This window comes from Xenopus tropicalis, chromosome 6 (genome assembly GCF_000004195.4).
Source record: "Xenopus tropicalis strain Nigerian chromosome 6, UCB_Xtro_10.0, whole genome shotgun sequence".
NCBI lineage: Eukaryota > Metazoa > Chordata > Amphibia > Anura > Pipidae > Xenopus > Xenopus tropicalis.
In genome coordinates, this window is record NC_030682.2 from 35,481,072 (window position 1) to 35,503,918 (window position 22,847).

The window sequence follows — 22,847 nt, forward strand, 5'->3', positions numbered from 1 at the left end:
TGGGGCCCAGTTAAATATTTTCCATTGTCCTGTTATGGAATAGAAGTCTAATTTGGAAGTTGAATTAATGGTTTTAACTCTGAGATTAAACAAACAAGTAGTAAGAAAGGAGGAGCATAGTTGCATACCATGGCTGTTACACCTTGAAGTCTCCACAAGTCTGCCGTTTTGATCATAACATGCCATGGCTTGGTAACGATAGCCCTGCCCACACTCCTTGATGTCTCCTTGTACTTTTACCCCCAGTAAGGCCTCCACTTTTCCTTCTGGCAAGATGCAGTCTGACCAGTTTCCCACAGGCTGAGCACTGTATTTATCACATGGGCAGAACTGAGTCTCAATCACTGGGTAGAGCTGGGCGTTCTTGCACTTGTCTTTTTTCTTACTTTTCCCTGCATTACAAAAGCAAATACATAGAAACATAAATAAAGTTATATATTCTAGACTGGGCACAGCAGCCTACTGGCTCTACAGCTGTGTCAATCTATACCCCAAACATTCCCAACATGCGATGATTAAATATTTTTCCACCAGGTATGGATTTGCAAATATTTTCGTAAAACCGCTGCAAAAATTTGTTGCAAAAAAAAACCCCATAGACTCCCAATGTATTCTGCACAGAAAAGGCCACCGTGAGAAAAATGTCACAATGAAAAAAACACCTATCAACTCCAATGTTCTTCCTTATATTATAAATAGGAAAGTTTATTTTAATTCATTAAGTAGACAAGAATATTTCTATTCATACCAAGAAGTGATCGCTTTCTTGTCCTTACTGCACCACAGTCACCATTACATGAAGAAAATTTCGACCAGTTAGTAAATTGACAGTCATCTTGGCAAGGTATCTGGCAGGTCTGGGTTAAAGGAGGCATTGGACCAGCTTTGGCAAGACAATCAGTGACATCAACCTGTGCACCATCTTGTCTGCGGCAAGTAATTGCTAAATCATAAGAGGAAAAAATGTCATTCATATATTAAATCCAATATAATTTTGTCTCCAAGCATTCTTGAACTAGATACATTCACTCATCCAAAAACAATTCCTATTAGTAAGGGAACTATTGTCACTGAATAGGGATCTAACGTTGTGTTACTGTTAGGTATAGCCCAAGCTGTGGGGTGGGTCTGCAAGAAGTATGTGTGGGAGTGGGTGCACCATATCCTAATACTGGCAGGACTTGTGGTAATTGTGACATTCCCACTTAGCCCAGGGATAGTAGGTGGATTCTCCAAGGTTATAAAAGATACAGTAAATAAAGTTAGGCCTATATGAACTCCATTCACTGAGGAGGGTGCCAGGAGCATGGGGCAAGAAAAGTCTCAGTGAAGAGTGGGAGTCAGGGGGGTTAGCACTGTTAATAATGACTAAATAGTAAGAGGGTTTATTACTGTATTCTAGCTCACTCTAGGAGTATATAGACTAGGATAGACTAGGATATTTAGAAGATGAGTCAGAAAGTCCAACAAGGATGGAAGAAGGATTAGGATTTCATGTCTATTACTTCTATGGGCCATGGTATCCATATGATTGTTATCACCACAACATCTTCTGTGTTAATTCTATAACTAAAGAGGTGTAAGCTATACCGTCATAGTGTCTGTTAAACGCATTTGTAGGGAAAAGTAACAGAATTTGACACATTTCTATGATTATAATTGCCTTCAAGGTTTGTTTCATTGTATCCTAAAAACAGGATTGATTTTTACCTCATAGCTTCTCTTCTCTAGATTCTTGCCTTTGGCAATTCAGTATTTACCTCTGGCTTGTAATCCAGGCCCACACGTTTCATAAGCTCCAGGGCTGTCTTGTCGGACGTACCACGGCACCAACTGGCATCTTCTCCATTTATGTGTTTTCCAGCTGTGATTCAACAAATCAATCGCAAATGATTTACTCACATATTAGTAACAAGTGCATTCCTGATATAATTAGTCAATAGGCAGCTTTTTTTTAAAAAAAAACATGCTTTCCTTGGTCTCTGCCTTTTTAAAAAATGTCCCTACCTTTAGATAGAAGTTATGAAATTAAAAAGCTAAAGAATATAAAGTGAAAGTGCTATAATGTATTTAGTTTTGTAATGTTAAAGTTATTCAGTGTCACACCAGAAATACAGTAGCACTCTGCCACTTTGGTATATTATTAATTTCATTAGAATTGTGTCATTCTTATGCCTTATAGAATTCTAATTCTATAAAACAGCAGAACGTTGTCCAAAAAATGACAAACTATAACGAGGTAGATGAGTGAGCATCCTTTCCTTTAGAACTAGGTCTTTGATTCCTCCTGGCAAAGCTCAGCATTTGCTTGGCACAGACTGTTCTTTATTTCTACTGAGCTGTGAGCCTACAAAATTGATATATTTAAAATGAGAGTGTCTGCCACTGAGAATGCAGCAGCCAGTTATAAATAGTTTACCAAAACACCAGATGTCTGACTCTTGTGAATACAATTCTGACTTGTAACTGTGCCTCTCAGTTACCCTACTTTTTCTCTTTTGGATAGTAGCTAAAATATGATTTTGTGAGACAAAGAACCAGAATGGCACAGCTCTAACTATTACCTTCCAGAACCATCATGCATATTACTGGCAGTGCATGTGTTTCTGTAAAAAAATGACACTGTTCTAGCCATTTAAGACAATCATTTAAAAGTTCTTCTCTGCACAGGACTCACTGAAAGTGAGTTTCAGTAATACTTTCTGCTTTCTGATTATTAAGATAATGGTGACATAGTAATGGTACTGTATAACTTATGTACTGTAGAAATACTATAGCCAGAAACAAGAGCTCAGAATATCATGTGTTGTCTTTTTTCCTACTGTTAGCCCCAGAGAAACAGCTTCTCACTGTTTACTCACTGATACATTAAGACCAGAGAAGTCTGGGTATATTAGGAACCACATATTATATTAGCAATTGGGCGCATTTGATAATTTTATCTACCAACAAACAAATTGGTTGTTTTTGGTGCAGATGAGGAGTTGAAGAGGGGCCACCTTGACTTTTACATGTATGGCCACCTTCATATTGTTTCATTTGTTTGCACAAAGTGAGTGAATGATGTGAACTAGGGTTGTGAACCAGTGCCGGTATTGCAGCAATATACCTGCCAGTAAATTTGTAAGGCTGGCAACCTTCCCTGACTCTCACCCTGCCCAATCAGCCCCTTTTAAATAGAGACAGTGTCTGCTCTACCCATTTAACTGCACAGCATGCCCATTTCCATGCCCCCACATGGCCATTTACCCATACACCCTTTCCCCTACCCCATGATGTCATCATCCTTCCACAAGGGATGTCACTGCTCGCCCCTAAAACCCAAAGGGTGGTAATTTATAGAGATGTAGCGAACTGTTCGCCGGCGAACTAATTCGCGCGAACATCGGGTGTTCGCAAGTCCGCAAATTCGCGAACTTTTCGTGATGTTCGCAATTTGGGTTCGCCGGCACCGAAAAAATCGTAAAACTTACGATAACGGTACGAATTCTCCGAAAAAATCGCGAAACTTACGATAACGGTACGAAAAAGTCGCAAAACTTACGATAACGTTAGGAATGATCCGAAACAGTCGCAAAACTTACGATAACAGTACAAATGATCCGAAAAAGTCGCAAAACTTACGATAACGTTACGAATGATCCGAAAAAGTCGCAAAACTTACGATAACGGTACGAATGATCCGAAAAAGTCGCAAAACTTACGATAACAGTACGAATGATCCAAAAAAGTCGCAAAACTTACGATAACGTTACGAAAGCTCCGAAAAAGTCGCAAAACTTACGATAACGTTACGAAAGCTCTGAAAAAGTCGCAAAACTTACGATAACTTTACGAAAGCGCCGAAAAATACGAAAAAGTCGCAAAATTACCGATCATTTCGAAAAACGGCGTGTGTCAATTTTTCAGAGGTTTTTGCCCTTGATCCCCCTCCTGCATGCCACTGTCCAGGTCGTGGCACCCTTTAAACAACTTTAAAATCAGTTTTCTGGGCAGAAATGGCTTTTCTATTTTTTAAAGTTCGCCTTCCCATTGAAGTCTATGGGGTTCACAAAAAAAACTTTTTTTTTGAGGTTCGCTACATCCCTAGTAATTTATAGAGAAAAGGTGACAACTCTAATCTGAATAATAGGAGTGTGTGTCGGAGAGTGTACCTAGTTGACAGATGTATGGGCACCTTTAGTAAAAAAAGATCAAAATGGCCCATGGATCACATGCAATTGGAAACCCTTTGCTTGTGTGGGATTCCTCCGAGTACTTAAGTTTCCTCTACTACTCCAAAAACTGGCAGGTTAATTAGTTGCTAACTAACTTTGCCATAGTGTATGGGGATGCAATAGGAAATTAGACTGCTAGGCGGGACTAATGTAATGATGTATATGTAGTGCTGAGGATTTTGCCTATATAAATGAAGAATAATAACTACAGGCAAAACACTGTGGATTTGGGGTCTGCGATAACTTGTTATGATTACAATTGTTATCAGTGGGAAGTAACCCATGGAAATCCACATAGCTGGTGTTCCATAATAGTGGATAAACTTTAATTAATCTCTGGTAATTATACAACCTTCTCTTATTCCTTCCTGTCAAATGAACTGCTTGCTTCACAACTGGGATTCTATCAGTTATTCTTTGTATCTATAAGGACGGTTCTATACATCCTGCTCATTTACCTTGTTTCCACGTTGCAGGGTAAGAAATACAAACAAAAGAACCGTCCTTATAGATATAAAGAATAACTGGTAGAATCCCAGTTGTGAAGCAAGCAGTTCATTTGACAGGAAGGAATAAGAGAAGGTTGTATTAGGGATAGGGATAGTGTTTAGGGATAGTGACACCTGTTGTTTAAGCACATTTAAAAATGAGTCTATGGGTTTACAAAAACAGACAGGTTGCCTGTCGCCAACTAACTTTTACATTTACATTGTCTTTAAAATGATACTACTGTCAAATAAAATGTAAATGGCAGATAGAAACCCAAATCTAAAAGTCAATTCAACAGTAATTGTATAACATGTATAGTATTTCACCTAACATCTAGTTTGTAAGCTAATAAGCCCTTTAGGAATCAAAATTGTTCACATATTTGTCTTCAAAATAAAATGTCACTGGGGTGAAATATAACAAGGCAATTAATCCAGTAGAGCACAGAGAAATCTTTCTTATTTGTCACATAGTGTCATCTAATTAAACGAGTAAGGAGTAAAAGGACTTTTTATGATCTACAAACTATGTTAACAGTTAAAATTTTCATATAAAAAACTAAATGCATATTTCATGGATTCCTGCATATAAATTATGCATTCAGACCTTGAAAATAAGCAAGTACATTTCTCCCCACAATAATGAAATCACAGAAATGATTTCTGAGGTAGCCCTACAGCAGCTGTACAGTGTTGGAATGTTGATAGTCAAGCTTTCTTAATAAACATTATATTAGTAAATGCAAATATAATTACATCCATTGTTCCACAAAAATATAAATAATTTGTAGGGTTGGAAACTGAGCTATATAACAGGCAACTTGTATTTTTGTGCCTGGACTCAATGAGAGTGACAGAGTCAGGCAATTTAGAACTGAGATCTGAGCAATGGGACTGCCACCATTCCACCATGACAAAATCAGTTTTAATGAATGGCAAATTTCCATAATCTAAAACAGCATCTCCTCATTGTGACGTCATCTCACCGGTAGCTGTGACAGGTTGCTGGAGCTTCGCATTCATTTTCTTCGTATAAAGTATCGGGGCAGTCACGGCCTCCATAAGATGGGAGTTGGATAATGACACGATGACGAGTCTGTTTTTTTATGGCAACATCACCTAAAACACAGATAAATGTAATGCATATATGAATCTGTAAAAGGTTTGGTCCTAAAAAAATGATTTTGCAATAAAACCAGTTCCTTATAATAGGCAAAATGATGAAAAAAAATAATTAAATAAAAAATAATAATGTTCTATTGGCTAGCATTTTTAATGATCTTAGGACACATTTACACTTCAACTGTTTAGAACATGATAGGCACGACCATAACAATTATTTATATGATTTATTAACACTGAACTCTCAAGGGGCAACCAACTAGAAAATGACTAATGATAGCAATATATAGAAGTAATGTTCTGCATACTAGGGCTCATTTACACTTACTGGTGCCTTTTTGCACCCTGTCCCACACATAACACCCTCGATGCAGGTCTTTGTGTCCAGAATAAATGAGCCTTGCTGAATTTAATATTTTAATAGTAGCTCAGTTTAAGATGAATGCTACTAACAAATAAGGTACCTAATGGCTTTTCAGTGCTTATCATTGTGCCACAGGGTTTGTAAGGGGAAAATAAGAGGCCCATTGAGTGGTTCCCAACTAGATTTATCTTAGTCAAAGCATTACATTGAAGATCATTTCTGGTTATACCCTAGAGAAGCACATCATATGATACCATAAATTCAGGGGCATGAATTAAATTAAAATAAAACAACAAACAGTGGGTTAGAATGTACAGTATATATTGGATCAGACTCATTTGATAGTTTCATTTCATTCTGCACTTTAACACTTTTGAAAACATATTTAAACAAATCAGTTCAAAGTTTCACCATGGGAATAACAAGGAGCAAAGGAATTCATTAAACATTGTTCTTTAAACTGACATTGTACCATAAAATTTTCTTAAAGACAAGATGAAAAGAATTGAAGAATTAAGTTTATTCTGCATGCATGTTCATTTAATATTGCCAATGGCTTTATCTCTGTTGTTTTTATAAAAGAAAACTAGAACAAAAGAGGCCATCAGCCAGTTTGCAAGGGTGACAAGGTTAGTAAGTGATCCTGAGAGACGGGAGACCCAGATGTAGATGTGTCAAAAATTCAGGGCATGGGCCTATCCAGAACAGAATAGTAAACTATTTGGAAAGAAAGATATGGGGTGAGAAGCAGCGTATTCCCTTTGTAACACAATTTAGCTATGAAAGCCTTTAGATAGCAAACATTTTACGTAGACATTGGGGGTTGTTGAAGTCTGCTTACCCTGGGGGTCTGGAATATAATAGTCCCCCTCTTATATTGCATAGAAGGGGATGTACACGTGGGGGCAGATTTGCTAAACGCGAACATTTCTAATTTTTTTGAATAAACTAATTTCACGAATGTCTGACATTTACTAAAAAGTCTAAACTGAAAAAGTACGTGTGGGAAAAAATTGCAGAAAAGTTGTGAAACTGCAACTTTTTTGAATTGCCGCACAAAAAAACAAAAACCTCTAAAGTTTCATAGCAAAAAAGGATTCTCCAGAGAAGGGAAGGGACATCTTCAGTGCAAGTGTGCTGTGCTTATTGGTGTAGGGCACCGAGGGAACCCAGGAGCTACCACCTGCTCTGGAGGGTTTCCTGTCATTAGACATAGCGGGGCCCAATATGGAATGGAAAGCTGGAAGGCTGCATCAGTAGGTGCCACAGACTTGTGTCTAAACTATCACAGACATCATTTTAACACTAAGCACCGGAATTGGCACAATTCCAATATAAATCCATACACGGCCACAATTACACTGGGACTGTGGGCACAAAGCTGCATTGTGGGTAAAAGATTGTGTACAAAATATTGCATTCCAAAATGAGCCCTAAGTTTAACCCTTCCGAACTTCACCAGTAACGAACCCTTCAAAGCATAAAGAGGAAACTTATTTTGCTCATGCGTCCTGCCCTATAAACAACATATTACCATTGTAAGTAAACCCAGCACTTTCAGTTAGCCATTTCTTAAATTCTGGCACACAATTCCACTTTCTCATATTTTTTAATTATTGACACTCATTTTCTGTTATTGCAATGTATATAGCAAGCGTTATACCTACTAAATTGCTTCTCATTTTGCGCAGGAGCTGGCTTTGAAACAGATCACGAAAGCATTTTACATTCAATATTTAGAGCCATTCACATTATATGAATCTAAAATGCTACAAAAGATGCGGGCAGCCCTGTCTTGACAGGGAAAACAAACTGTAGCTCCTCTAGTCTTTTCAGAGAAGCTATTGGCTTCCAGCCTACATGATGAGAAATGGGCTGTATTAATTATAATTGAAGCAACACGATTTTAAAAGCGCATTCTTTCTGTGCTTATACTATAGATGCATAATAATGCAAAGAGAAATAGCGGTTCTTGAAACAATATTCCCTATTTAAAACAGAAGAGAATAGATAATTACATTTATGGACAAGAAGTCCATAAAGTGATTAACTTGAGATGCTGGGAATTGTAGTTTACAACAGGCTAAAAGATTTTAGGAGTTACCACAAAGTTCCATGACATATTTAAAAACAGTATCCTTTTAATTTAGAGTAAGGGATACATTATTCCTTATATTTCTGTTAATCCCCAAGCTTGCCTAGCTCTTGCCTAGCTGTCTGGAACCAGTGTTATTTAATAATAATATGACAATAATGAAGAAAATAACTACTGTATATAAATAATAGATCTAAAAAGGAAAAAAGTTTCTGCTCAATATTTTTATGGATACAGTTAGTTAACCCTGCATAAAATATTTCTCCTTATGTGAAATCCATTTGATCTAACCATGACCCACTTTTGTGTCTTGTCAACAGTATAGAGCCAGTTTGTATTCCTGCAACATTTTTCCAGGTCACTAGTTCACGGAAGGATCAGTCAGTGATATCCCGATTAAGGGTAGTAACATAACCAAGTACATACACTCAGACACATGCATACATACATTCATAGATAGATAGATTTTAAAAATACTGGTCAAGATGGCACACACTAAATATAGTGCAAAAATGGGCAAAAAATGGAAAAAGGGGCTATTTTTACCGTCTTGACAGGCGGTGGGGCAAGTGGCCCAGTCACTATATGGTGTAACTATGCAATCCTTTCGACATGGAAGCAGACATGGCCTCATGGTTTCTGGACGAAGGCTTTCAGGACATCTGAAATATAGTACAGTCATTGTTATAGAAAACAGTATTCTTGTTTGTGAAACATTCACATATCTGAACCAATCAAACCTGGAATCTTATTGTGTTTAATATATATATTCCTAGAGAAATGGTGCCTATAATTATATGATTTTACAATGATTTTGGCCAGAGTTTTTAATTATTTAAACCAAATAAGGGATAGTTCTTTCATAACTCTCCCCCCACTTTTTCCCATGGATACAGTGAGGGCCCCCAAAGTATTTATTTAGGCCCTACTAAATCCGCTGTCTGCTTCACTAGTTGAACTGCAATGATTTGGCTAACATGCTAAGCTTGGGCTTTATTTATTACAAGAATTGTGTTCAAAGAGCAGGAATTGAATGCACAATATAAAATGGCTAAATGACGATAAAAATAGAGATTGTATTTGTGTTTTTTATTTTCTTTTTTTTGCTGGCTGGAATATAAAATATCCCTTTTCCCATGTCCCTGGAGAGGATTATTTGTTTAGTATGAACATTACATTTTATAGACATTTATGTTTAGCTGGTGAAAGTATTTCATTTTTTCTGATAGTCTGCAAAAATTGTATCTATATGCAATTATTCTTTAGAATTTACAAGGTACAATATCTATACTAGAAATACTGCAGAGGCATGGAGTGGTGATGGGTGCATTGGGCTGGGGTTTAATAATAATAATAATAATAATAATAAAGATAATGATTATCAATAAAACCAGGGAGATATTGGATTCAAGTTTGGACAGGGAAGACATTGTTCTCCTCAGTCCCGTTATGCTGGTAAATGAACTTTTGCCTTTATTTGGATCATCATAGAGAGATGTTTCCCAAGATGAAATATGATGATCTGCTTTTTATATTGATTTGGGATCAAGTACAAGATACTGTTTTATTATTACAGAGAAAAATGAAATTTAAAAAAAAAACAAAAAACTCCATTTGATTAAAATGGAGTCTATAGAGATGGCCTTCCCATAATTAAGAGCTTTCAGGATAACAGGTTTCCAATAGCCGATCTCATAACTGTAATTTCATTTTATTACATCTTTTATCTTGCTTAGTCACCATACTGTCCTAATGCACAAATCTGGCTGCACAGAACAGTATTTAGGGGGAAAAAATAGTTCTAGGTTTACTTTTTGGGTCCAACCTGTCCCACGTTGACTCGAACACAAATGATTTTTCTTGTTTGCATCCCTAGAGCACAAGTAGCTTCACCATTCCAGTTGGATGAATTGAAACCTGAAACAGTGACATCCTCAGTGCACTGGCCCCAGGGACCCGTCTGCCAGTGATATACTGTACAAGGATGCTCATTACAGCTACGAATCTCTTGCAGAGCGTTGCTTTCTGGGCACGGACTTCTTCCTGAAATAATAGACATAGAAAAAAAGAGAGTTTTAAAACTAGTTACAGAATAACACAGACGTCTCGTTATCTGCTTGTTGGACATCATGTAAAATGCATACTGAAACTTGCCATATTTCATTTGTTAAATTTAAAAAGTATTATTAATGAATAATCTACTAATAATAGATAATTCACAGTAAACATAGGATACTGGATTTTAAAAGAACTAGTCACAGTTATAACATAACTGGTATATAACAACCAGCTACTGTATATAATAGAATGCATGTGTGGGTGTTGGATTATATTAAAATAATTAGGTCAAACTCACAAGTCTATATAGCCCTTGGGAATCCTGGGAGCCATAACCAACCATTGGAGGGTTGCATCTGGCCCATGGGCTTTTGATTGGACCGCTCTGAGCAAATTAATTGGCTCTGATTATCAGATGCATTTATAATGTATAGTTTTAAAAATGCTTTACAATTCATTTACTAAAGTGAGCAAAATGATTAAATCATTAAAGAAACAGATTCAAAGAATTGCAGTTGATACTGAATGGTGCACAAGTGAGCACAAATTGTATCTGCTTGTCACTTACTAGTGCACCATTAATTAGGTGCTACAAGCAGAGTGTTAAAGGAACAGTAACACCAAAAAATGAAAGTGTTTAAAAGTAACTAAAATATAATGTGCTGCTGCCCTGCACTGGTAAAAGTTGTGTGTTTACTTCAGAAAGTCTACTATAATTTATATAAATAAGCTGCTATGTAGCCATGGAGGCAGCCATTCAAAGGAGAAAAGGCACAGGCACATAGCAGATAACAGATAAAACACTATTGTATTCTACAGAGCTTATCTGTTATCTGCTATGTAACCTGTGCCTTTTCTCCTTTTTTCCAGCTTGAATGGCTGCCCCCGTGGCTACACAGCAGCTCATTATATAAATTATAGTAGTGTTACTGTAGCAAACACACCAGTTTTACCAGTGCAAGGCAACAGTGCATTATATTTTTATTACTTTAAAACTCTTTCATTTTTTGGCGTTACTGTTCCTTTAAGTACAGGGATCCCTTGGACAGGAGAGCAGGGCACTTTGTACTCTGTACTAGATGTTCTAACTAGGTAGGGATGCACCAAACCCTTGTTTTTGGATGGATCTGGCTGAACCTCATACTGAATCCGAATCCTAATTAGCACATGCTAATCAGGATCGGAAAGTGTTTCCAATCCATGCTCAGTGTGCTCTTGGCTGTATTATTGGCTGAAATTTTTTTCCCTCCTTAAAATGTAACCATTCCGAATGCCAATTAGCATAAGATAATTTATGCTAATTAGGATTAGATTCGGTTTGGCACAGAGCAAGGATTCGGCCGAAACAAAATACTTTGAAAAAAGGCTGGATTCGGCCCGAATCCTGAACCAAATCCGGGATTTGGTGCATCCCTAGTTCTAACAAAATAATACAAGACCACAAGGTCCAAACACAAGCATTATGATAATTATATGCTAAATGATTCTAACTATTCTATACACTGACAGACCCATCACATTAGATAGAACTAAAGGAAGCTATTCTACTCCTTTCTTATATCATTCTTTCTACAAAGATGAACCTTCTTCTGGTTTCATTTTATTTTCCCAAAACAATTCGACATTTAGGGGCATTTAAGAATTCTGACTTTGCTGCAAGATCAGCTCATATTGCGGCAATAAAACCCCAAAAACTGCATCAACTGCTCAAACTTGAGCCCCTTAATATGTTTTATTGCTTATTTGATATTTTTCAGAGTATTAATATTGCTTTAATAGTAGTAATAATAACTGATATAGTGCTATTAAGCACTGTATAACAAACCTTGTAACGCATTTACAGACCAGGGTTAATGGTACAGGCATGAAAGAGAATATGTTTTGGATGAAGCTACAGTCTTTTGAAAAAGTAGTGAAAAAGAGAAGAAGATAATTATTATCCCCCTAACATAATAGGGGGAATGATGTACCATGTTTAGAGGCATTGGGGGTCAGTTATAAAATGTGTGCAGAATTCGCACAGTGAACATATTTGCCCTGCCCGTGTTTATATTTATAAAGTTGGACAAGACTGGTACATTCAATGGGCAAACATAATTGCTACATTTTTTTTCAAAGTGCAAAAGTTTTCAAATATTGCATATTTGCAAATTGCAAATATTTATGCGCACAGTCTGCATCCGAATTACGTCGCAACTTCAGTGGTGGAAAAAATATTCGCTAAACCAATTTTGCAAATTGCAAAGAGAAAATTGTCACTATATTTGCACATAATAAACGCACACAAGGGCATGCTCATTCAAATCGCAATCTCATTTGCAAATTTTGGTGCGCAATTTGCATTTTACTGCGGTTCGCAAAAAAAAAAAAAATTAAAGATAAGCACAGCAGTGCAAAATTCAGGGGGAAAACATGCGCAAACAACCATTTGTGAAAAATATATGCACTGCGCAAATGTTATAAATGACCCCCATTGTGTCAGCAAAGCAATTAAAACAGCAGCTCTGGCACAACAAATGCTATATGGTTGGGGAGGGGCCGGGTCTGGTTTTTAAACCAGATTATAAAATGGAAAGGTGTATTTTGGTCACGGTAGGATATGGTATGGAAGTGAATATGTTTTTTTACCATGCTACCAAGGTGCAAATGAAAGGCTGCCAGTCCACATAGGGGCTATCAAATAGCCAATCACACCCCATAAATGGCACCCCAGGAACTTTTGGCATGCTTGTGTTGCTCCCCAACTTTTATTACATTTGAATGTGGCTCATGGGTAAAAAATGTTGGGGATCCCTGCTCTAAATAAATACCTACATGAACAGAAAAGTCCAGTAGATATAAAGGAAGGGTTTAAACCAGGTCATTGTTATGTAGGGCAGATTCATGACAAATATCTAAGGCTCAAGATTCAAATGAAACCTTGTAAATGGTCTATGTAGGAATGTAATAAATTGTTTAAGAATATAGACATCCAAAATGCAAACATTTTTCCTGTGTGGGAACAGTTTTCCTTTGTGTGAATTTATAACAGGTCATAGTAAAAGTATTTAGTAACCTATCCACAGATTTCAAATTGTATAATTTAGACCAGTGCGTAGAGCATGGAATACAAATGCTTACTAAGAAAGTTCTTATATTCTCACAAACATGTTTACACCATCTACCAGCAGGTTTTAATAAATGTGCAATTACAATGCATTATGTTAGCCATTTTTGTTTAGGTCTAATGTAATAAAATGATATTTTGCGATTCACTTCGTTTACTCTGACTTGTGCTATAAGTAAATTGAAGTTTAACAAGATCTCCAGACTGATTTGGCTGCTTATCTGCCCATGTATGGGGCCCCTGAAAGGCCTTCCAAACCGATTTCTGGCAGATGTCAATCTTGCAGGTTTGATTTTCCTGCCGGTTTGAGGACCTCATTGACTTGTTGATCCCTCAAGTATAGTTATTCATCAGACAAATTAAATGGTTGATATGAACATATCTGTCTTTTGTATCAAATAAATGGATAAGGCGAAGAGCTTTGTTTTATATAAATATAGTATTATCAAAATACTTATTGATTTACTAATATATTCTGCAAAGTTATTGAAATTTACCTTCAAGTTTAACTTGGCATATGGGATATTTTCTTTTTAGAAATCCATCAATTCACCAACACAATTTTAGTTAATAATGTGCTATTATAATTTGAAAATGTATTATTCAGAAAAGTTCGAACTTACCATCACCTGCGTAAGCGAGAATAGACCGCGTCCGTGTCTGCCGTCCTTCTGTTGTTTTTCCAGAGCAGGTGTGTGAGCAGGACGACCATTCAGACCACATGCTGAGAACACAATCCTTTGGGCAGGGAACTTCACACAAAATTGGGATCGGATAGATGGCATCTCTGCACTGTTGTCTGTCAACTTCTTCTCCTTGGAAATAATGCCAGTCAGGGATTAATTAACTATAAATGAGGTAGCTACTGTAATGAGTTTATTGCATGTAATTAAAAGTACTATCTAGTATTTGCGTATAATAGTAAATGCAGTCAATAGGTACAAAAAAACCCATTTATCTATCTGCCTGTCTATCTACCTGTCTATCTATCTGTCTATCTATCTATCTATCTATCTATCTATCTATCTATCTATCTATCTATCTGTCTGTCTGTCTGTCTGTCTGTCCGTCTGTCTGTTTATCTATCAATCATCAGTCTCTATAGATTTGACTCTATTGTTTATGGCCATAAATATGTCTATTTATCATGAAAAATGATTTAGAAATGTTAACTTTTGTATTTTTTTATTTTGGTTACTTATGAAAAATTAGCTTCCCACCTAATTTTTTTTGGTTACATATGAAAGATTTGCTTTCCATCTCATTGTGTATCCTCTTCCCAAAATGCAACTTTCCCCCTCACACACACAAACTACAGAAACAGAAGTGCTAACCAATGGGTGGCACAGTGGCTCATTTTTTAGCATTTCTTTCTTGCAGGACTGAGGTCTTCAATTCAGTCCAAGTTTGTTTGAATTTTAAAAGGACCTTAAACCTGCCATTTGCCATACACGTAATGATTTTTGGTATGTGTTTGTTGGGGGACAAAGCCAACTGATATTGGATATCTTTGCACCACTGATAATGGTTGGTTAGCTGACTGGGCAGGTTTGAGAATCTGCTGATGTACCATGTTAATCAGTGCATGGTGCATTGACAGATAATGAAGTAAAGTAGAGCAACAGCTCCAATTGTTCCAGCTGTTGACCTAAAAGAATGGAACAATAGAAAGGTAGCTGTATTGCTAATGGCCACTCATACCATAGCCATCCATATGGCCAGTGGGATGACTGGTCAAAAAACAAAGAGAATTGGCCAACAGGGCCCTGTCAGGGCCACTACCCACAGACCATGAATACAATACAATACCTGCCTGTTCACATTACTTGGAAACCACATTTGAAACATAAGCGGCGATGGTGATTGCCTGAAAATGTGGAAGAAGGCATTTTTAAGTGATTACCCAGGATCCCTGCATGTAATCTGTTTTACATGCGGTAGTTCCAAATAACGAACGGGCAGGTATTGTTGGGCTTTTCATAGTCCAAGGGCTCCACAAGCATATATTTATTTTTTCTTAACATTAAACATCTGTGTATAGAAATGTAAAAACAGTGTCAAACTCTGTATTAATTTTTATTTATGCTCTTTTCTATATACAGTAAACTGAGTGAATCTTACAGTCATGTTAAGGGGATGTTAACACCTTTAGGCAAATATGGTGTAAATATATATATATATATATATAGTTATCAAACAGTGTTCATACACCCACTTTGTTTAACTACAGCTTCTCTCAAATATAAAAAGGGAGGTATCTGTCTTTTTTCTCCATCTGTCTTTTTTCTCTTAGCAACAATAAGATGAAGTCCCCCAAACTATGCAACTGGCACAGATAAACCTGCCAGGACCTGACCACCACTGTGATCAGCTACTGATTGCCATCAAGAGACAAGAGACAAATGGCTGTTCCTGACAAGCTGGTCTCATTGCCAGGCACACACAGGAGCGCACTTGTCACTTTAAAGCAGTCACACATGGCAGGATGCCTGCATTTCCCTGTAGTGTTCAGTTCTTTTTATACAAGTAACACAGCCAAGTGAGAATGCAGCTAATAAAGCTTCCTGTCTGCTTAAGGATTCCTTATACATGTAGTTGTCATTTTAATTTCTAATTAATGTCATTTAACAGCATTTATTTGTTCTAATGGTTGTTGTGAGAATGAAAATGCAGCCCTCCTATAAGTATTAAATAACGATGATGTGTGCTGGGTAAACACTGGGATTGATTCTGAAAATAAATCTACTGAAAGATGTTTCTTGGTGTCTGTATAAAAGAAAGGAAAAATAGTAAAGCCAATACGAGCTGACTACAAAGAAATTGTGTATTTTACTAATGACTAAAAACCACAAATTTGTCATAAGTGTAAAAACCACATTAATACAAACCTATGCCATCTAAAAGCTGGCAAGGTCATGTAGAAATCAGTGGGAACTGTCTTATTCAAATTTGTGGTTTTAGAGGTTTTCGTGATTTTTTTCATTTTCAAGCACACAAAATTCTTGTAAAAAACCTCTAAAGCTACACAAATTTGGATTTTAATAAATGGGCCTTTGACTCTTTCCTTGACCATGTGAGGTCATTACATAAATTGGCCCATTCTATGCTAATATATCCTAAATCAGCAAGGGTATTTTTAGGCAGTTATAACCTGGACCTGGTGGGTTATTCTGGATTGTATTGCTAATTGGACAACAATAGATGTGTCATTGAAAAATCTTTTCAAAAGTCTTCATATCCGTTTAAATGTCTAGTGCTGGTTAGTTAGAGTTAATGTAGCCTGGAGACTTAAATAGCATAAATAACAGTGATCAACAATAACACAACAATTCTATGAACCATGAAATTACTGGTGGCAGTACACAACATGCACACAAAATAGGAAAAAAGGAATATAAATGTAACCACTACAATCATCACATATTCGTTTGCAATAACCGAGTCAACATCTTGTCATACAGCATCAACCTCTCACATTTCCAGGTTCTTGTCTTGTCACTTCATACCAGAGCTTGATTTTTCAGCTTGTCAGCAAATACTCATTCTGCTGTATCCAGAGTTAGTAAGGCTTTGCTTTACATTTAGCAGCAGGAAAGCTAAGAATTAAAAGCCCAGTGAGATGTTTAAAGGCTAAGCTGGCTGCAACACCATGCCTACAACCAAGACTGATCTCTAGATGCAGTACAGTTCTCAACTGGTCCCATTATTTTTATCAAACTGCATAATGATGAGGCTACTACCACATTTTTATGTTCTTACATACAATAAAATGTATCCAGCTGGGTACTGAAGATATAAATGCCATCACCTGTATCTCAGCAGCAGCTTTAGTAGAGTAGTTTCACCACATTCAAGCCGTGCTAAAATTAATATTAATGCAGTTGCTCAAATTAATAGAAAAGAGATGGCTGATGAATCAATACAATCTCTGGCCCACTAGGGGTAATTTTACAGTCAGGGGTTCCCTGTTGTCCAAAGAGTAACAGAAGAATCACTGAGTAGCACAGCAGTTTGACCATTACATCATAGAATCTTTGGTGCTGACATGGAAGTGCCAGTGGGCCAACACCATAGACTGTTTTTCCAAGTAACATGTCACGGCAGGGATCCCCATCCTTTTTAACTCGTGAGCCAAACTCATATGTAAAAAGTGTTTGGTAGCCCCACGTGGGCTGCTAGCCTGCAGGAGACTCTGTTTGGGGTAAAACTATGTCTCTGTGCTTCCAAAACCTGCCTCCAAGCCAGAGATTTAAAAATGGGCACCTACTTTGAGGCCACTGAGAGCAACATCAAAGGGGGTGGTAAGTAATATGTTGCTCACAAGCCACTAGTTGGGAATCACTGGGTCACAGCAATTGCTGAAGAAGTGAGATTTGCATGGCAAATGGTCTTAATTGTGCAGAGCCCTGCAGCCCTACAATGTGGTGCTTATCCACATAGGATATACAGTATGTAACTCATGAGTAGGCATTAAGTACAGGCCTCTCACTGCACCATGCCTCACTTAGCTCTCTATATTAAACTGATGGAATGGTGCAGAATTGTATGCTTTTGTATACATATTGGTATGAGTAGAGGTGTCAACTATAAAACAAAACATGAAAAGCTTATTTTTAAACAGCTTTTGACATTATTTTTTAATCCCGAAAAAAGTTGCCACCTAAATTTGTCCCATTGATTGCAATGGGTTACACCAGGTCTAAGGGCAATATCATTATAACTAGGATGATTAACTCTTTGTAATGATTATTTAATGAATATCTTGCATGATGAACATTCATCTGAACATCAAAGGAACTTTAATAATATGCCATTCATTTTACACTACATTTTAAACTAACTTCTTTCTATATAAAAATAATGAGATAATGTTCTGTTTACATTAATTTACACAGGACTATTGGCACTACCAAGTAGACACCAAGATCAATCCTCATCATGCCTTTTTGCACTGCTTATGTATACAGTAGTTTTATCTATATGAAGGTATATACTCACCGTCACTATTAATGCATGTAACAACAGGCACCTGAGTTCCTGCCCCACAATTGTTTCCGTTGTCAGGAATACACTCTTCAAGTTTATCCAATCGCCAGTCGTAGCAAGATGGTTCTTCACAAGGAATGGCTTCTACAAGGTGAGGGCAATTGCCAGTCCCACCAGTAGGCTCATTGGTAATATTGCGCTTTCTGAGCTTGAACCCTAAACACAGAAAAAAAAATTATATAACTTAATATGGAATAATTCAAAAGCAAAGTCAAGAGTGTAAAATGCTGATGAGTATCAATATTTTATAGATTTAACCAACTTCAGTGTATATACTTCCATTTTCAAAATAGAAAGTTCAAGTTTTTTTCCCTTGCATGATTTCAAATACACATGGTATTTTTTATGGAAGCTGAATATACAGTACTGTATACTTTCTGTACAGTACTGTTTTACTTTCATGGAAAATATTTCCATGTTTTTTCCAAGACAAATATTTTTGCCCTATTTGATAAAACAGTTTACATATACAGATATGGGACCTGTTATCCAGAATGCTTGGGACCTGGGGTTTTCTGGATAAGGGATTTTTAAGGAATCTGGATCTCCACAATTTGTCTGCTAAAAATCATTTAAATACTGAATAAACCCAATAGGCTTGTTTTGCCTCCAATAAGGATTAATTATATCTTAGTTGGGATCAAGTACAAGGTTCTGTTTTATTATTACAGAGAAAAAGGAAATCATTTTTAAAAATTAGAAATATTTGCTTATAATGGAGTCTAAGGGAGACGGCCTTTCCGTAATTCGGAACTTTCTGGATAACGGGTTTCCGGATAAGGCATCCTATACCTGTACCAGTGGTGTTCTCACTGAAATATTTAGGCAGAAAATCTCAACAGCTGCATATATGAAAAAAAATTATATTTTAGAGTTATAATAAATTGTCACCAGTAATAGTAAGTGCCTGAAAGAAGTTTTTCCCCAGAAAGAAAACACTTCATTGGCAATTCTGCAATTTACTGCTATTACCAGACTTTTAGCTCAAAAGTTTTAGACAGTTTTAGACACGAGACTTCTAACACCACACAATATATGTAATATTTAGTAATTCATACAGTTAGTAGTGTTTGGTTGCCCTTTAAACAAGCAAATAATGTTAAAATTTACTTTAGTGGAAAAGATTGTCACCTTTTTTGCTTTGTTGGTCTTCACAGTTTTCAAAGGTGCAAGGTCCCCATGCTGACCATGGAGAAACTTCACACTCAATAGGGCATGGAACATGGCAGAGCTGGCTTGTACTTAGTGGTGATTCCGAGCACAATTTGGGATCAACAGGCTTGGATGCTGTAAACATAAAAGTAAATGTAATTGTGAAATATAAGACTTTTATTTTGTCTAAAACATACATATGAAAAGTAAATGTGAAAATGTATTTCTTATAAAGGGAGCACTGAAACCTTTTTAAAAGATTCAAACAACTTCTGATCAGATTAAATGCATGTTCATCTAATAATAAACAATACAGTTTTAAAAATGTAGTTGATGTTACTATGTATTAGGTATTCAGTTTTACAGTTTAAACATATAAATGAGTATAATGATTATGATTCTTTGTATATTATGTAATAAATTCAGTTATAATATTTGTTAAGCAGGCATCTTCCATGTAGCATTAATGCTTATCTATATATGCATATTGGTCCAACGCCAGTTCCCTGTTCTGCAACCACACCCATTTATTTTAAATAAGATTTACTTGTAATTACTTGCATTAAACCTCAGCCTAAGGCAACCCCAGCCCTTTAGCAGGGAAGATCTGTGCCCCAAATATGTCCCAGTAGCTCCCCATCTTCTTTTCTGCTGATTCACTGCACATGCTCTGTGCTGCTCCCAATATACTGTGTATTACAATATAGAATTCCCAATATTAGTAATTTATTTCCACAACACGGCAGCATAGAAACTAGAGCATTCTGTCAGAGATAATAATCAATGATTCCTAGTTAATTATGATCCAATGATTAGCTGCTATATCAAGTTTTATTTTCCACTAATATTCAGATAAATTTGGTGATTTTTGTGATCTGTTGTCACCTTTGAAAGCATAGATCACTTCTGAATTTTAGTTCTTCTGAAGCTCTGGGCTCAAAATAATTTAGTACAAAATACCAAATGTCTTGGCATTATATATTGAGGCTTTTCTCACTATAAGAGAGCAATTGGCTGATCTGCAGGGGGCCCTCGCTCCATATCTAGTAACAACAGACATTCCATGTCCTCCCACAGATGGTCTGTTGTTTACAATATTGTAGCCAGATTTAAGACTAAACATCTTGTCAAATGCGCAAGGCGATAGTTTTTTATGCTCAGGTATCAAGGTCAGCTATCAACAATGTCAAGATATTATTTGAATTACACAGAGTGATGAATATTAAAGTAGACCAACAGAGAATAAACCACAGAGCTTACATAGTCAATAACTCATGTAAAAAGGATACCAAACTTAGAAAAACTCTGGGCCTCATCTGTCAAAAAGGCCCTACAGAAAGTGAACAATTTCTACCCTAGTATTTAGTGTCAATCTTGTAGTGCTAATGCACCGGAGGTTTAGCTGCAACTATTATGATTAAAACCAAAGGTGTAAATTACAAAGCTTTAGACCAAGGGTATGTAACACCTTTTAACATGTCTTTAAAGACTCTGGGAGTGTCTGCCCCTGAGCACAAATCATTAACGCCAAATAAATAATGACCAAATAGAAGTTATGTAATAAAATGTTCAAGTTACCCCCATATGCACTTGCTCTTTGTGCACAGTTTATAAAAAAGCACATTTTGTGAGAAAAATGATATATTGTGCATATATACATAATATATATACATAATATATACATATATATATACATAATACATAAAAACTCATCCACGTTCTATTCATTCCTTTGGGATTTTTAGACGTTCATAGGTAAAAGTGAGCATTCAACCAACTGATACATCTGCCCAAATATGTAGCCTGTGTTCTTTTCAAAAAGCTGAAAGGGATAAAACCCCCTTTGTTGGCCAGAACATTAATAGTTAAACTTCTATAGCTTTTAGAAGCAATTAATTAAAGAATGAATGTGTAGGCAATACATATTTTCTAAGGCTGTTCTTGCTGAGACGAGTGATGGTTCAATATTACAGAAATAACTCTCATTTATAATACTAGTCTCCTGTCTCTATCAAATGATTCGATGGCTAAGAATAAAGATTTTCTTATTGACATTTGACAAAGTAATCTTGTTGGTTTAAACTGTTGTCTCTTTGCTGTCCCTGTATGACCAATTTTCTGGTTAATAAGTATCATCCTTAATACCTTTCGACAGCTCTTTATATTAAACCAACAAAACAATACAGCTCATTTACAAATGTCAAACACATGTGCTGTGCTCACTAATGGGCTCAATACGCTTGTGTAAAACTAAACTGTAATGGTACAGGGCACCTGCACTTTGAGTCCCATTTGCACATTGCACCTTCACTGGTGCAACTGGTGCATTATAAAGAACAAGTTGACCAGCTTAGTCACTAAATACCTTTCTTGCCCTCCTTTTATACCTTGCGAGACAGTTATAATTTCCAGTTATTGCCATTCAAAGGCAACAGCTTTTATTAAAGGAGAACTAAACACCCCCCAGACAAAAGCCCCCATCCACTGCCATCTAATGAGCTCCCTCCCTGCTCCCTCCCTGCAGAGTCTGTAACAGTGAAATAGCAGCTGAAAGCAATCCCGGAGTTTCTTTAACTGCACATGTGCCACAAAGCTCTGTGTCTCTCAACTTATCAGAAAAGAACACAAAGATTCAGAAGATGGTGCCTGCCAGAGACTCAGAGACTCTGTTCAGTGAAATAGACTCTGCAGGAAGGGAGCAGGGAGGAGGCTAATTAAATGGCAGTGGATGGTGGCTTTTGACTGTAGGGGTTTAGTTTCCCTTTAAAAAAAATAATGAACATTTACACTAATGTATTTAATAAGCAACATAACAATGAGGATTACTTAATACCAACAGTCTGTCAACATAAACTTCATAATATCATGAAATACCTGTCACATCAGCCATCCACAAAAGGACTGAAGATGGGTACAGGTAATCTATTTACCGTCTTCTAGGACCCCTGACTGAGGGGAACCAAGGACTAAGCAATAGCCAGAAAACTAACCATAGGCTACAAACCCAGTATGTATTTTCACCACCTTGGTGGCCCACTAAACATCCAAAGAAAAATGCTTTAGAGAACCTCCATTAAGCACACTGGGTGTGTGGTGACACTTTTGTTCCAAATGGAAAAGGCACCCTCTCAAATCACCTGTCTCTCGACAGCCTAAAACACCCCTAATTGGCTAAACAAAAAATTGTAACTTGCACTAA

The 22,847-nt window shown here is 36.7% G+C and overlaps 1 protein-coding gene across 2 annotated transcripts in view; it reads right to left on the reverse strand.

Moving 5' to 3' along the window:
* The window catches only part of thsd7a (thrombospondin type 1 domain containing 7A), a 127,910-nt gene that overhangs the window by 24,449 nt on the left and 80,614 nt on the right, over positions 1–22,847 (reverse strand). For both annotated transcript variants that reach the window (XM_012965596.3, XM_012965595.3), the window contains exons 6-14: positions 19,628–19,783; positions 18,449–18,652; positions 14,074–14,265; positions 10,098–10,329; positions 8,833–8,948; positions 5,692–5,824; positions 1,761–1,864; positions 749–943; positions 129–392 (exon numbers count right to left, since the gene is read on the reverse strand). In XM_012965596.3, the coding sequence (XP_012821050.1) occupies positions 129–392; positions 749–943; positions 1,761–1,864; positions 5,692–5,824; positions 8,833–8,948; positions 10,098–10,329; positions 14,074–14,265; positions 18,449–18,652; positions 19,628–19,783 (1,596 nt within the window). The remainder of the gene's footprint in view (positions 1–128; positions 393–748; positions 944–1,760; positions 1,865–5,691; positions 5,825–8,832; positions 8,949–10,097; positions 10,330–14,073; positions 14,266–18,448; positions 18,653–19,627; positions 19,784–22,847) is intronic.